Source organism: Oculina patagonica, chromosome 6 (assembly GCF_052425735.1).
Source record: "Oculina patagonica isolate OP01 chromosome 6, crgOcupat, whole genome shotgun sequence".
Taxonomy (NCBI): domain Eukaryota; kingdom Metazoa; phylum Cnidaria; class Anthozoa; order Scleractinia; family Oculinidae; genus Oculina; species Oculina patagonica.
In genome coordinates, this window is record NC_135763.1 from 950,886 (window position 1) to 967,929 (window position 17,044).

Genomic DNA, 17,044 nt, shown 5'->3' on the forward strand with positions numbered 1-17,044 from the left:
GTAAGGTCTTATGGAAGTAAAGCTCGGAGTCAGTTTGACTGACCTCCATTGACATTGATATTCACTGACTAATGCAATCATCGTAATTGGCAGACCCATCCTCTGGCAGATCCTACGATAATCATCCATCCTTCTCCATCGTCCTTTATTTCATGCGGCCATTCAATCCGTATTCGTTCCAGTGCCCCTCTAGTTGATAAGTGTAGACTGACTCCGCCACACCGCCCATGTCTTATGAATTTTTTGGCTATCGTTCAAGCAAATCCAGAGGGGTAAATATTTTGAGCAATGCCAAGCATAGCACACTGCAGTTTTACGAGGAAACCATTTCCCCGTGGGAGTCATTCACTGACTTGAATGCCAGGCAAGAGACATTTGAACAAGACTGACAAGACGCCACAAAACGGAAATATAGATCGACAATTTACGCTACAAGAGGCGCTGTTTACTAACATAGGTCTTCCAAATGCAAACATGTTTTAACATTCACGAGTACGACAAAGTTTTATGAATGAACTTAGTTATCTTAAAATGACTTGGCAAATCATAATCAAGGAAGGAAGAAATTACTTTACTCATCAACTAGGCTAAGTCCTATTAGACACATTCAAGATTCTGATCAGATACCTTCAAAGCCAAGAATCTGAACTCAAAAAATTCCATAACCTTTCAATTGGCTTGAGTCGCTCGATCCTAGGCGATCTGTGAAATAACTCAACAGAATCGTGGTTGCATTAACAGACGGCAAAGAATGCTGTTGGCCGGAATGAAGATTTTATTGTGACTGGGATATTGAGTCAAGTCAAGATATACTGTAGGTAGATACCCTTGATATTTCTGTGCTCGGTCTTTTAATAACCATATATACATGATTCGCCCCCTGTCTCCATATAATCGGATATTACGCTTAAGTGTAGAAATATATTTGTTAAATTGAAAATGTACTGTTTCAAATTGTTATAACTGTAAAGTTTTTGCACACTGGGTCGAATATTGGAGAAGGCAATTATATCCAAATTACCAATTATTATATAAAAAGACCCTCCAAATCTGGGGGTCGTGTTTTTAGAGCTTTGCCAAAGTCGATCTTCAATCAAGTAAATTGAAAAGACTATCACTTCCTAATATTTTTCAAACTGGACTGTAAATATTTGCATCTTGTTCTAATTGAGAGCGCTCACCGTCTTTTCCTGAGTTTATTTTTGTTACAATTTGTTGTTATTGTTGGCCTTGCATTTGCGTGCACGTCTATGACGTCATCATGGATTTCTTCGTAAACACAAACAAAGTAGTCACGAAGCGACATGTTTTCACGTTTTCAAAAGAGAGTTAATCGGTGAGAGAATAAACAAGATTCTGTTCAGAATGAAGTCTGCTAAATTTCCATATACAGCTTTCCTCCAAAATCAGGAAATGTTTTTACGTCATATCATCAGTTGCTTGTTTTGATCTGTCACGGATGATAATAAACGCTAGTCATCGATATTTTGGCTTTTATCCTGCCAAATGCTCTAAAATAAACTGACCGTCCACTAAACGAGAGAATTTGTAAATGATGAGTTTTTGCTTGGCCAGCCGAAAATTTTATCTGGATACAGTTACTTGACTGACTCGAACGTACGCATGCAGCCGGAATGTGGGTCGTAACCCTCGAACCCGCGTCCGGCTGTTTATCACTATTTAAGATTTTTTTAAGGGCCGTAACCAACTTTTAATTTTTTGCCCATACACCCGCATATAATACGGCGGCCCAGAAGGGTCACCAGCCGTTTTTGTTTTTGTTTCCGGCCCAGAAGGGTCACTAACCGTTTTTGTTTTTGTTTCTTTGTTTTTCATTTCTGTTTTAATGTTTTTCCTTTTCATTTTTGTTTTTATATTTTGTTTCTTTGTTTTTCATTTCTGTTTTAATATTTTTCCTTTTCACTTTTGTTTTTGTTTTTATATTTTATTTCATTGCTTTTCATTTTTGTTTTATTTTTTTTCCTTTTCCTTTTTGTTTTTTCATTTCATTTTTTTACCAGCTATTTTAATTTTTTTATGCAATGATGGCAAGTAAAAGAGACAGGCTAAACACAACTCCCATTGGTCAACATTTGTATTGTAGACCTGCAAAGATTTGCTCTAACGAGTATATCCTTTAACGACCTCCCTTTTCTATAAGAAATGATGGGAGGGTCGTCAGTTAAATATTTCTCTTAGCACTGGTTGATTCTCTATTAGGTGCCACTTTTTCATTAAAATATTCTTAAGATTAGGCACTGAGGGGCGAAAGGTACAATTCTTTTTGCGCGTCTTTTGTTTATTTTGTAGAGCCGACATTCTTTCGCTAAATTTAACTTCTGACAGAATCTTCTCCGAAAGGTTATCTGGATAACCCCTCGCCCACAGACTTCGTTTAAACTGTGTAGAGCTTTCTTCAAAAGTCTTTTTTGAAGAATTTGTTCTAAGAAGTCTAAGGGTTTCGCCTTTAATGAAACCTTTTCAGACTCCTGGAGGATGGCAGGAGGAGAATTCTGTGTATTGAAATGACTCTGTCGGTTTGAAATGTGTGCGCACGTCGAGGATATATCTTCTCTTGAATCTTTCGCCCTTGTATGTATCCAGAAAAGTGATCTCTGTGTCTGAAATCTCATGGTCGGATGGTGATTGTTTGCTAGTTCTAGGAACAGATTTATGTCTTTTTTGTCTATGTTCCATAGGGAAAATATATCATCAATATATTTTTTGCAGACCAGAAGAATATTCTAATGAAAAAAACAGCTGGTAAAAAAATGAAATAAAAAAAAAACAAAAACAAAAACAAAAAGGAAAAGGAAAAAAACTAAAACAAAAACAAAAACGGCTGGTCAAACAAAATATAAAAACAAAAACAAAAAGGAAACGGAAAAACATTAAAACAGAAATGAAAACAAAAAGCAAAAGCAAAAGCATTAAAACAGAAATGCAAAACAAAGAAACGAAAACAAAAATGGTTGGTGACCCTTCTGGGTTGCCGTACGCATATAAGCGATCAACGGAAAAATATTACATATGAAAGGTATAGAAAATAAGCCCGGGGGGGGGGGTACTCCGGCTTGTAAATGACGGGGATGATCGAAGGATTTTTCTGGGTTTGAAATTTTCGATTCTGGGATTTTTTTGGGTCGGAAATTTTGGCAAGTATTTTTTTGGGTGACTTGATTTAAATAGGGGATTTTTTGGGTATTAAAAACGAACTTAAGTGCCTTGGCGCGGCATTGTCGTATTTATGGTATGAGTGAATAAACAAACACGAGCAAGCGTTTCATTTTTTATGATTTTCTTTGTGTTATATTATTGCCCCTCCTGGCAATTTAGGGGTAATTTGACAAGGGATTTTTTTGGGGGGCTATTTTTGGTCCAGGGATTTTTTTGGGTTATGTTGGAAGACTAAGGGATTTTTTGGGGTCCTAAAATTTACCTCCATTCGATCATCCCCGTCGTTTACAAGCCGGAGTACCCCCCTCCCCCCCCCCCCCCCCGCTGGGAAAATAAGTATCTTTTTATCCTTTGCGTCTCCCTCAATTAACGACCTCCGGCCCCTTCAAAGTGAAATGGGGAATATATGACTGAGAAAACTGTAATGTCATCCTTTCAGATCTCCTTCCCTACAACAAATCAGTTAATACATGATCTTACTTTTGTATGGCTGACCAAATAAATATACATCCCTGGTAGTTACCCTAACCCATACTGAAAATGTTTACTGTTTGTATAAGATACAACTAACGGCAAGGAAAACAGCCAACTCAGTGTTATTTTGCAACTTTCCAGTATGTGGAGTAAGTTTTGTTACCCGTCATTATATAATATAAAAGTTCAATCTGACGCAATGCATAAGACGTCTAATAATTAAGATTAAAAGAAGCCGAAGGAGCGGAAATGAACACCATTTGCTTATATTAACCTAAATGCCATATTGTCTGTGTTTCTCCGACTTATTTTATATGCTCATTCAAGTTTGAGAAACGTCAAGACTCTCAAATACAGAATTAAAGCAGCACAGGTCATAAAAATTAATGAAAAACAAGGAATTCTATGCTTCCAAATTAACGAGTAATTAGACGAAGGAAATAATTAAACCGGAAAACATGATATGATTGTACAATTTTATTGGAAATAAGTGATCGATTGCCTACGGCCTCGACCCATTTTTGGTTGGCCTCGATTTTTTAAACCATTTACTTACAGTGTGGACGGGGACTAACTGACAGGAATAGATATTAATACGGACAAGTAATTTATTTTTCAGATTTATTTATATATTCATGTTTTTTTTTTAAATCAGTTTCTGTGACCTGTTTGGTATCATTTCATACAATTTGTTTCAAGTTTCAACAGGAACCCAGTTTTATCTTAATCTCCAGATTACCCACAGTTCAGTTGATAAAGAAAAGACAACACCCTGTACCAATTTCATTTGTTTTTATTTCGCTGCATTTCGTGATAAGAAAAGGATTTGGTCATTGATACTTTTTTTAAAAAAAATGTAGCAAGGTTCAGAATAGAGCTGCATCCTCGAATTTAATATGTTGGATTTGCAATTTTCCTCAACGGTGAAACAGATTGAGCTATCGAGGCAAAACTAACATACGAACTGCAGATTGCCTCTGTAAGTTAAGTGGCGATAAACAGATGTACCATGTGCGAATTTCATTTGTTTACACATATAATTCCGGGTATTTCATGATCCGGCGATAAAAAATAATTTGGTGTTAATTAAATACATATGATAAAAAATATTAGTTCCTGCACTTTTAATTTGATGTTCTTGAATTGTAAAAAAACCCAGTAAATTTGTCGCTTGAAAATTCCGTCAATTTTGCCGAAAGACTTGTTGGTTTGTTACTGATGGACTTCAAGCTAAAAAATAACTGACTTGAAACGATTAAAAACCCATCAACAGAACAAGTCAGAGCCGGGTAAAGCATCAATGTGGATGTAAATATATCTGGCACTTATTCAAGTGTTTCATGTAAATATTTTCAAATAGCTCACCAAGTGGTCAGTTATGAGTACTTACTTACTCGCTTTACTTGTCCACTGGCACGGCTTGTCTATCAAGACTAAGTGCCGCTGAAATAAACGCCTGGAAGCGGCCAAGAACAACTAATCTGACTGTCTGTCAACGCCAGTAATTATACATGAAGAGTGCGTGTGCTAGTTTATTGTCGTTAGGACATCACGGCTTGCATCAACTGCTGTAAAAAGAATCTACATCCAAGCAGAGAATTTTAACTACCGAACCGTGTTATTTGGAAAATTTATTTTTAATTTTTTTATTGCTCTTTTGTTCCAAACGTAATCAGTCCATTCCAAACGTAATCAATCCATTCAAAAATTAAACAACAACAGGCAGTGACAACAAACAATTTAACACATAAACGCCTGCTTTACCAAAACTATGGAAAGTGGTTCTTATGAGCAGTTTTGTGAACAAAAAGGAACCAAGAAGAGAAAATATGCAATTGAATTAGCGGGAGTTTTATTTTCATAGCGACATTGCGTGAAATCTAAGATAAACAACACAAACAATGTTCAGCCCGGCTTGCTGAATCACGAAGAGGCACTCGACTCAGTTTTTTCTGGTGTCGAAAACGCAGGAAAACTGTAAATTTACGAAAACCCAGGCACATAATTTAACTTGTAAGATATATTTCTAATGCTTGGTCTATTTGAAGAAGTCTGGAAACAACCATACAGCCGCAACGAACAAACATACATTTCACTGAAATGCGCGCACTGCGCGTATCATGTCTTGTTTTAATTAAATGAAATTTACTCACAGCCGGAATTTAAACGGTAATCCACCTTTAACCCTAAAAGTCTCAGAGGACCTCCAAGCTGTCGCGGATAAGAACTGGATTTCATTCAGTTTTGCGGACAATTACTGAAAGCTAAACGCTAAAAGACATTATATGATTATCCGAGCGCAGGCGGGAAGTTCACGCTCTGATAAATCAACCACGAAGACAACTCATGGTAGGTACCTGTTTTAGCATTCGTTTAAATGAGCCGTTTTAGGAAAGAAATTCAAAAGTGTTTCGCTGAATTCCTTGAAAACCAAGTGTTATTAGATAAAGTTTTTCTAAGGATTCAGCATAGACGAAATCTAAACGTCAAAACTTTGTCGTTTCTCAAATCAGTGCGCACCTTCTGGTACCTTTACAGGAAGGTAAAGTTTGTTTATTTACATCTCAAGAATTGTTTGGCTGCTTGGAAAGATGCTTTTGAAGATTAATCAATATAAATGGTCAATATTAATCCTAGAAAGGCTTACTTGCCTTAAGTGGGACCCTTTTTGAATACAGTCGCATTTATTACCATTTATTACAAACGTACGCTACAGTTCGCGGCAAGAGTAGGTAAGCAGGTCTTGTGATAATATTTTGACTGCAGATTTTATGCAAAGACTTTAGTTTAGTTTATTCTCTGCTGAGTTCTGCATGCACAAGAAGACTTCAAAATAGCCATCGTGCAATTAATTCCGAAATGAACCGAGGCTAATAGAGCAGTCTGGAAATATTGCTTCATGTTGCAGTCTATTTGTATCATAGAGTAAATAACTTGAACATGCTCGCGCTCGTACCTGAAGCCAGCAGCCAAGGCATGGACAAGGAAATGAAAAATCGAATTCACAGTTATGACCGAAGAGAAACTAGTTTCACCTAGCAAGTTTACATTGGTGTATTGATACTCGGCACCAGAAACAAGTTTACTTAAAAACTCGCGACTTCAGTCTTGATATTTTAGAGAATTTGGAACTTTACGGTGTTCTGATCATAAATCACGAGCATTAATATGAGCCTATTGTGATATCAATTCTTTTTAAACCGACTGTCGACAGAATTAGTGAAAGAAATCTCATTATTGCCGGACGATTTAACTAGAATATCAGTGTAATATCTGTATAATGTGGCGAAGTTGCTGTAGTTCAGTTACAGCTAAGGTCGGGAAATTATCCAGGTTATACCGTCTTATCGTTCCACACGCGTTTCAAAGGATTAAGTAACGTTTATATGTTGATAATAGAGTAGTTATCAGCAAACTTCAGCGGCTACAATGTAACTATCATGCAACACATCATCCACAATTTAAATTGCCATTGCTGTGTTTCGTCTATATATCAGAGTCAAAAATCGAGGTAAGGAAAAGCTTTCTCTGTAAGTACTTTATACAGTAGACGGCAGATACGGTCGTTATTCTAACGTAGGATGCAGCCTCCCAAAGATATGGATCTGCAAAGCGGGTTTTAGTTGGTCGCCTCTGCGTCTCCCTTGGTGAGTGATCTACTTGATCTCTAATCGTAAATGTGTTTCGATCGTTTTTACGCGCCAAATGCTCTCTTGCTCGAGCTAACGCGAGACTAGCTTCACCTTTGTGACCTGGAAGTGGCTTTCTAAAAGTAGCTTAAAGATCCTAAATAATGGTGCAGAAAAATAGTGATAAAAATTATAATGAGGGTACATGACAGTGGTTCTAATTCTCTCTCCAGAAATCGTGGACTAATCGACTGAACAGAAACGTTTGCCTGTGAGTGATCACGAATATCTGAGATGCGACTCATGTTTCTCGTGTTGGTGGTAATTTGTTCCTGGGTGATGCCAAACGTCGGTGAAAACATTCAAGGTAACACTGATTCTCGTTGTTCGACTCTCGTTCTCTTTTTATCCCAGCTATAATGCTCCCAAATCCTCTTTATTTGCTTTGTAGCTACAATTTTGTCCGGGAATATCTATTAATATTGGCTCTAGTATATGGCATATTTTGGTTTCCTACATGAGATTTTGATGTCCAGTTTTCAGGACACTTCGGAACTCCACAAGGAAAGTACAAATTTTACAAAAGTACAAAAGTAGAAATTTTCATTTCGTGTGAAACGTGGGAGGTACCATCCCATTTATAGCAGAACTTTTTGTTTAAAAGACAGCTGAACAACAAAGGGTCTTCATATATATGTTATCATCAAACAAGCGAGTAAGATGTTTACAGAGCCAGCTACACATTCAAAAATTGTCTGTGAAAGAAATTATCGAAGCGGCTGACCTTTCAAAGAAGTTTATGAATTGGCGTAACTTCACTCCATTCTAGGCTTTGTAGCACTTCAGAAATATTCACAGCTCCTCAACAGGACAAGTTATTCGTCCAGAATGCCGAGTCAAACTTCTTTTAACAGAAAAATAATGCACTTTCACCTCCAAGGTTCGAGTCGCTCGATCGGCGATCGGCAGCGTCGGTCGTCAAACCATTCGGTTAGTTCGATGAAGCGAAATAAAACCACAATTCTTGACTCCTTCCAGTGCTGGACTTCAGTTAAACCATCGGCTTAGTTATTTCTCATAATTACGTTAACTTTGGGGCCTGTTTTCTTTGTTTGTTTGGCAAAAAACGGTGAATTTTAGCCTTGAAGCAAATGTTGAACAGTTGATTTATTTCTGTGAAGAGAATCTACGTTTTGATGTTAAATAAAGCGCTAAATATTACTTTGATGTGCGTTATTTTCTTTGTGCTGTTTTCTAAAAGAAATAGAAAACATGTTTTCCGTGTTTCTATCGAGTTATAGAAACACTCGTGAAAGTTTGGGAGAACTCGAAAAAGTTGTGGAAACACTCGTCTATCGACTCGTGTTCCCACAGCATTTCTCGTTCTCCCAAACTTCCACTCGTGTTTCTATAACTCGATAGAAACACGGAACATGTTTTCTATTTCTTAATTACAACAAAATTTCGTGTCCGTTACAAACTAAAAATTGCTGTTATCCTTTCCGTAGATGGCGATTACGACGAAAAGCTGACTGAGTTTTTGTTGAAACACAGTAAATTCCGCCGACCAGTCCTGTCAATCAAAGATAACGTGACAGTGGTGTTTGGAGTCACGTTGAACCAGATCATAGATGTGGTATGTCCGAGTGTTCATCGCAAAAGCAGGGCATGCGTCCAGTCAGTAACGCAGCTGGGCATTTACTTATATGTGTCTAGTCTGTAACGCGATTCAACATAAGCCAAACTGAACCAACTACCTCTTTTCCCCGATGAATCTGGACAACACTTAAATTATTATTTTAGTTATCAAGTAATTGCAACTACCGTATCGTTACTTATTTTCGCGGGAAGTTAATTTCGCGAAAATGAAACGGGCATATTTCGCAGGACTTTATTTTTTTGCGATTTGGCCAAAATACGTTATTAACATAAAAGATACAATAAAAAACGTTTAAAATAAATTTTCGCGGGTCTTTAATTTCGCGATTTTTTGAAAATCTCGAAAATTAAGTCCTGCGAAAATAAGTAGCAATAAGATAACTGACAGTTTTGAGTGATTTTCAGTTGAGTGTCGTAAAACCAAAACCAAAGTTATTACTCTGGACAACTAGAAAGGGCGTAAACAGTCTAGGGAACCAGTCAAGACTCGGCGTAAATACCTTTAGCAGGCACGATCCGCGGGAAACCTTGTGTGAACCAGTCACAATACGCGATTCCCTCTATAGCGCGCGCCTGCAAGGAATCACGGTAGTTGTATTCATCAAACCATGCGCAAGACTCAGCAACGTGCATCGTTGCTGAGTCTCGCGCATGGTTTGATGAATACAACTACCGTGATTCCCTGCAGGCGCGCGCTATAGAGGGAATCGGGTATTGGTTTTGGTTTTACTTCTGATTGGTCGAGAATGTGGCGCGGGATTTTTTTAAAGTTTATCACTATGCGCAGTAAAACAAAACCAAAGCAAATGCGAACTACTCTCGACACTCAAGAGAAAACCGTTTTATCATTGCAACTGACTCGACAGTTACTCCACAACTCCAAAAACAGTGCCTGAGTTTTAAGCTCGTGGTAATCAAAACTCTGGAAGTTAACGCTGATTAACCGAAAAATGCTTAGTTTTTTTTTTAAATGACAGTTTTTTCCTTTTCAGGTCGAGAGAGAACAAATTCTAAAATTGAGTCTTTTCATTAGACAGGTACGTTTCAACTCATTACATGCAGAAAAACAGTCAGTTTCTCGTTAGATAAACGCTTAACCGCGCGTGTGGCGCTATGTTCAGTTTTGTAAAGATTTGCTTCTTTCCGTTAATCCACTAATCCAAATGTGATATATTCCTTTTAACAATCACAAATAGAGAAAAAGATAATGTATGAAATAATAATTCCACAAAATGTTAATCACGCCGAAAAGACCCATTTAATTCAGCTGGGGCATAAACGCACTCTTAATTCCGAAAGGTAGGTTTTATTTGACTGATAACTTATAACAGAACAGTTAACATTAATTTTTATGTTTACCTAAATAAGTTACGCTTAAATGAAGAATTTTAAAAAGTTTAGAAGACATGTTTGACAGCTTAGGAATTTTAACTTAGTCTTAGGTTTTCTTACGAATTGCTTTAAATCAGTTATAAAGCCGACTGATTTAGCATTTTTTCTTCCAGGTATGGGTGAATCCGCTATTACGCTGGAACGAGAGTGATTATGGTGGTATTACAGAAGTCAACATTGACGCGAACCAATTATGGAAACCTGATATCTACCTATACAACAAGTAAGATTCAAGAACGCAGATACAACATTTCCTTGCTGCTAATCACTAATTATTCGGATCTTAATATCACACTACTGTTCTCCAAGATAGAGCAATAGTCACTAAACGGCTTTCAAAGTTTGTTTCACCTCCCCCCCCCCCCCCCCCACGTGAAATTATTCGCGCGCGATCGTAATTTTCTTTTTCTCAGACTTATTAGAAAGTGTCCAGGGTGCGCCTTCGAGGAAAGGTGTTATGCAGGAACGGCTATTGAAATTTGAGAGAATTTTCAAACATTACTCGTAGTCTAAATCCTTTATCGCATTCGCCTTGATACGATAACCAATACATATTTTTTTGGGCTGTTTGTTAGTGCTGATCAAGACCAAGATGGCGCCCAGGACAGGATGAAAACCAAGATAAAAGTAAGACATGACGGTAAAAACACGTGGCTGGCACCAACGATACTTCAAAGCTCGTGTAAGATTAATGTGCAGTACTTCCCCTTTGATGAGCAGGTAGGCATTTACGGATTGCACACGTTTCCTCTCACTAGCTGAAACCCTTTTAGCCTCGAAAGTGAAACAGGCGACTAGTTCCACCAAGGGGTCCTAAAGTTCTACAGGTAACTAAGTTCGATTACTGCCTCCCTATCCCCTCCCCCTATTTTCTTTCATATTATTGAACCCAAAATGCATCAAAAGGCTGATGAAAATCTTAAGGACATTTTTGCTTAACCATTGCTCATAATTTGGCTTTGATGACATTTATTTGACGGAAGGCAAGAGCCCCGGCCCTCTGTGTGTGTGTCAACTAAAGGTGGAAAATATCTCCCTCTTATTTTGTACTGGCTAATTTACAGAACGACGAACACACGACTTGTTTTCACACAACATTTTACCTCTGTGATTTTACAAAAAAGCCCTTATTGGAAAAGAAGTATCAAGCCGGGTCAAAAATATTAAACGTTCTAAAGTCTTTTGTGACGTCTGATAGCACGCCCGTAACGTGCAATGTATACGTGCTTGCCGGCTCAGTTGTACATCCTTACTCGGCTAGAATGCCAATAACCCCTCCCCCAAGCTTTCTCCAAAGCTGACCCTCCCTCTTCCTTCCCAATGACTCTCAAAACCAGGGAGGGGGGGGGGGAAAGAAACGAGGTCTGGGACCGAGTAGCGATGCTCTCACAACTTGCAACGCGATCAATTCACGATGTAGTCAGCGGTTTTTGTACGATGCAACAGGCAATCTGTTCCCGCGAAATGGAAGCTATGGCAATCACGACTACCATGCCGTGGAATAACTTATTATAAAGGGATTCAATTCTTTTAACTAAAAATCTAAAAGCAGTGTTTTCATCCAAAAATTTCGTCATCGTCGTGTAGTTTTAAGAACGCAGAATTTTGTGATACCGTGCTACTTTTCAGTGCTGAAATGCAAATGTTTGTACCACGATTTTCAACTGGCCCACATGGGGATTGTAAATGAGGTAAAACAAAGAACGACCAAGTCAACAAACAACCTCGAAACAATAGAGCAAGAACAATAGCTCCGACCGGCGCGGGAATATTCGTTTTCATTACCATTTCTATGATGGTTTTATTTCATAACAAACACCACATATTTACACCAAGAACCCTTCCGGAAAAATTTTCGCTGCTTTAAAGACAAAAATTAGAAAGCCTTATTTTTCATTACTATAAAAAAAGAATAATCGAACTCTCTCACTGGTCCCATGTTATTATTGTTTTGGCAAGTTCACAAAGAAAGGAGCTGCTCATGCGCCGTAAAGAGATCCGCTGACTACCGCCCCGATGATTGCTTTGCAAGTTGTGAGAGCATCGCTCAGAATTCATATAAGAGAATGTATGGGAAGTTGCTTCCCCCCCCCCCCCCCCCTGCTCAAAACAATTCGATTCAAAGGCAAAAGATAATATTCATTAAATTTTGTTTTCAAAGACTTGTTCGCTGAAGTTCGGCTCGTGGACGTACGACGCATGGCGGGTTGATATTGTCGCTGAGGGTCCAAGTGCTGATACAAAGACGACACAAGTGAACGGGGAATGGGATCTGATATCATTTCCTTGTAAAAGAAATGTAGACAAGTATGAATGCTGTCCCGAGCCGTACTCTGACGTCACGTGCACATTAAAGATTCGACGAAGGACGACGTACTTCTTTGTCAATTTGATTGTTCCTTGCTTTCTCATCACACGTAAGTCAAACACAAATCTTGCGGAGGTGCTGGGTTACCCCCAGAAACATTCCCCTTTAAAATAAGAAGCTATTGTTGTATGCACTGTTGTTCAGGCTATGGGTTTTGAGAATTTTACACTGAAACAGAGTAAGACAAACAGACACTTTGATCTGGTTCAGGTAACCATTTTTTCTAAATCCTAAAGGGGTTTTACGACTTTTGCGGTCTGAAGTTAAGTTTGCTGTCGCACGTTGAAGAAATTTTACACCTTAAACAACAACAATAACAAGCTTTATTTGCATTACTATAAGTAAATACAGTATTGCAAAAGCGTACAACTAAACTAAAGCGAAACTTATAACAATAATAATCATGTAATAGGAATGAAAAAAGAAATTATGTATGTGTAACATTACTTTCATTCGATAGAAGATTATTTCGTAAAGATAAGCATCTCACAATGAACTTCATAAGTTGAGTATTTAAATAATAATTATCAGAATTCATTAATTTTTTGGTGGCTTGCATAGGAGGTAATTGTGTTATGTTTGGTATTTGATTCTCTATTTTTTGGTAAAATTCATCTCTAAAACTACAGTATTTAGTACAATGGAAAAGTAGATGAAATTCGTCTTCAATTTGGTTTGATTCACACGTAGGGCAGAGTCTATTATCCCTTGGGATTTGATCATATAAAGTGCATTGACGAATAGCAATAGTATATAAGAACTTTACAAAAGAAAGCAAAACATTGATAACAAATTGGTAAAGAAAAGGCAAGTAAAATATTATTTGTTGGTATGTTAAAGATTAAAGTTGCATGGCACATCCCACGGGTACAATAATTCACGTTTGGGAAGGTGGAGGGGACTACTCTTCTTAGATAGAACCCTTCTTAGATAGAACCCTTCGAGTCCCTACCTCACACTACCCCACCCCTCACCTGCCACCATCGAAGATAGAAAAGATTTATCTTCCCATTTCAGACCAGATTGGTAACTGAAAAAAAGATTAACACTGAATTACGGAAAATTTATTCCCTTTAGTGCAATATAAACGTAAGTTGGACGTCAAAATTGACTAAACACACCCATTCTCATACTCTGAAGTTCAACCGGCCTTCCACCATTTCGCTGAGTTTTGGAGCAGATTTCTGAGTAAAAATTAATTTCGTGCCAATCTAATTTTTTTTCGTCTATCTATTTTTTTCAGTTCTGTCTCTGCTCTCATTTTTCCTGCCGTCGGAGGCTGGGGAGAGAATCACTCTAGTGATAACCAACATGCTGGCTCTAACAGTTTTCATGTTGATTGTGGCAGACATCTTGCCACAAACATCTGAAGTGGTACCGCTGATTAGTGTTTACTTTACCAGCATATTGATAGAGGTAAGTTGTGTATAACTAATGTGTATAACCGCTGATAACGAGTCGGTTGTAAACCTTCAGCACGGTTTAACGGTAAAGAAACGCCGCGTATGAAAATTTATTACTATCACATCACTAAGGAAATGACGAGTTTTGCATTACTACGCTTATTGATTGGTTGAAAAAACTCGCGCCACCTTCTTAACGAATCAGAAGTAAACTCTAAACCAATCGTCGCTCACTCGTACACCTTTTCCCGCGCTTCGCGCCGGCTACATGTATTTGCTTTGAGTTTTGATTTGTTTAGTGGTGAGTCTGTGTCCTTTGTGATTTGGCCAGAGTGGTGACTTTGGTTATGGCTTTACACTCATCGAAAATGTGTGCGTTGTGTTCTTGGGCAAGGTACTTTACTCTCACAGTGCCTCTCTCCACCCAGGTGTATAAATGGGTACCGGCGAATTTACTCCTGGGGATTAACCCTGCGATGGACTAGCATCCCATCCAGGGGGGAGTAGCAATAACCTAGTCGCTTAATGCTACGGAAACCGGGATAAGCTCCGGCTGTATGAGCCACTTGGCTCGGACAGAGACTTTACCTTTACTGATCACCAAAGCTCTAAATCGACTCACTTTTTTTATTATTCCGCTCGCAGGTCGGTTTGTCATTAATCGCCACTGTTGTCGTCTTAAAGTGTTACTTCACGAACCCATCCTTCTCAGAAGTTCCTTTCTGGATCCGTTGTTTAATCATCCAAGGACTAGGCAAGCTGCTGAAAATTCAAGTAAAGAGAAAACGGCGGCAATCTCGCAAAAAAGAAAATTCAGCGGACGAAGACAAGAAAACAAATCGTCCTATTTCAGTAGCAGAGTCAGTGGACCCGAATTTCAACATCTATCATCAAAACTTCTCGAGCCGAAGAAACACAGAAGCAAACATAAACTTGTTTGAAACCAATAATGTGCCAAAATGCGGAGCGTGCCACCAACTGACCGTGGATATGCTCCATTTGGGGCATGGACTCAACTCCAGGAATATGAGTAGAGCTCCCTCGCGGGCTTCGCTGAGGAGAGGGTCCTGGTGCGAGAATCCTATTTACGAAAAAGACGAAAAGGACTTGAACGTCAACGGGCCGGCCGCGCAGTCGCAGAACGCACTAATTACTGCACTTCTGCACCAACAGGAGCATTTAGTGAGCTATGTGAGGAAACTGGTACGAGCTGTGGAAGAGCAGGACGAGCATGATGGTAAGAGGGAAGAATGGATCCTAGTGGCAGAGATTCTGGACACTTTCTTCCTCTATTTATTTGTAATTGTTATGGTTGGCTCGACGGTTCTGATATTCGGCGCAGGAACGTCATGGTAAACTGGCGGTAGACTACGACAAGAATGGAGATGGTTAAGCTTTCGACAATTCGATAGTTCTCTATAGGCTGGTTTTCACTAGCGACAAGCAGAAGTTGGAGCAACAACATAAGCTTTTATGTCACCTTAAATTCCCATAGTGATACACAGAAGTTTTGAATCAGTTGACCTACAGTTACTATTCGACTTGAGCAGTTTTCTTAGTTCGTGAAGACTGTGGTACTACAGTATTTTGTTGAAAAAGTATCAGTATATAGCAATCGAATAGACGTTCTTGTCATTTGTCAATCGAGCATTTTAGAATAAAAACTATCGAGAGAAGATACGGAAGTTTATATTTTGTAATATTCAAGATATAATACAGTCATTTTATATACTTTAATAAACTTAATTTAATTTAATGAAAACATGAGACAATTCACAACTCAATGGCAATAATGCATGTGTATTGGAATTGTCGAATTAAAGTTGAAAAATTATGTAAAATAAACTTGCTAAGATTATTGTTGCTACAGTTGAAGCTCTTCTTGCGGTTACGTATACTCTTGTGAGCGACCAACTTAAATCAGCGACCACTTTTACAAGAGGGTCCTGAAGGAGAGGGGGATCTAAATCCCATTTCCCAGGCTATTGTTTGCCCAAATTCTGTCCAAATCAAAGTCCCAGTACCAATTTTTTCGTTGTGATTCCCAGTCCCAGTGACCCAAATCCCGTTTTCCCAGTGAACATTTGCCCAAATCCTAGTTCCCATTTTTCCCCTTCAGGCCCCCCTTACAAAAACCCTAGTCGGAAACTGAGTTGATAATATCATTAATTTTAATCTGTCATGGCGTAAGGCGCGTTATTTGTTCGTCACGAAATTGAGAGTATTCTAGCTCTGTTTCATGCATTGCCTGCGTGTCCGTGAAGCACAGGGAGCAGAGGAGTTCGGTTTAGAACTGATCAATAAAATACGTCTTACCTCTTTGAAATGCACTCTTGCGTATATTTTATCCGTAATCGGCCCATTATGCGACCCAAAATGCACTCATTTGCGACGTTCCAATGCTTCGAATGTCAACAAATCCCGAACCATCGTTTTGACCAGGTTTTGACCGCCATTAGTTTGAAATGTATCGACCGCTGACTGATTTGACTGTGGTCTCTAAAGGCAGCGTAACGCAACGGAGCGCCACAGTCAAATCAGTCAGCGGTCGATACATTTCAAACTAATGGCGGTCAAAACGATCGTACGGGTTTTGTTGAGATTCGAAGCATTGGAACGTCGCAAATGACTGCATCTTTGGTCGCATAATGGGCCGATTACGGATAAAATATACGCAAGAGTGCATTTCAAAGAGGTAAGACATATTTTATTGATCAGTTTTAACCGAACTCATCTGCTTCCTGTGCCTGATGTGTTTATTACCTTCAAGGTTTAACGTTTCTGTCAACAAGGTATTGGGTTATTAGATAATAAGAGCGTCGTACGAATGTACCTTCACGTGAGAGATAAGGGTCAATTTTCTGTGGGTCGTTGTGCTTTATTTTGTGCGCTCTGTGTGATTACTATATTGTGAATGTGCTGGTTATCTAAAGGAGACCATT

The 17,044-nt window shown here is 38.6% G+C and overlaps 1 protein-coding gene across 4 annotated transcripts; it reads left to right on the plus strand.

Annotated features, from left to right (window-relative positions):
- The first annotated feature begins 695 nt into the window (after positions 1–695).
- LOC144658568 (neuronal acetylcholine receptor subunit alpha-3-like) lies at positions 696–15,969 on the plus strand. 4 transcript variants are annotated; one of them, XM_078519012.1, is made up of 9 exons: positions 696–814; positions 7,514–7,647; positions 8,789–8,916; positions 9,932–9,976; positions 10,445–10,554; positions 10,907–11,051; positions 12,493–12,748; positions 13,943–14,115; positions 14,748–15,969. In XM_078519012.1, the coding sequence occupies exons 2-9, from the start codon at positions 7,575–7,577 to the stop codon at positions 15,456–15,458; spliced, it is 1,641 nt and encodes a 546-aa protein (XP_078375138.1). In that variant the 5' UTR covers positions 696–814; positions 7,514–7,574; the 3' UTR covers positions 15,459–15,969. The 4 variants fall into 4 exon arrangements, with proteins under 4 accessions (XP_078375138.1, XP_078375139.1, XP_078375137.1 ...); XM_078519013.1 differs by having other exon boundaries at positions 725–818; XM_078519011.1 differs by lacking the exon at positions 696–814 and adding an exon at positions 5,485–6,000.
- The last annotated feature ends 1,075 nt before the right edge of the window (positions 15,970–17,044 follow it).

Excerpts from the sequence above, each read along its gene's own strand:
- LOC144658568 (XM_078519012.1), top strand. The coding sequence starts at position 7,575 with ATGCGACTCATGTTTCTCGTGTTGGTGGTAATTTGTTCCTGGGTGATG. Across the intron at positions 7,648-8,788 it reads CGTCGGTGAAAACATTCAAG|ATGGCGATTACGACGAAAAG; the intron begins GTAACACTGATT and ends TCCTTTCCGTAG. Across the intron at positions 9,977-10,444 it reads TGAGTCTTTTCATTAGACAG|GTATGGGTGAATCCGCTATT; the intron begins GTACGTTTCAAC and ends TTTTTCTTCCAG.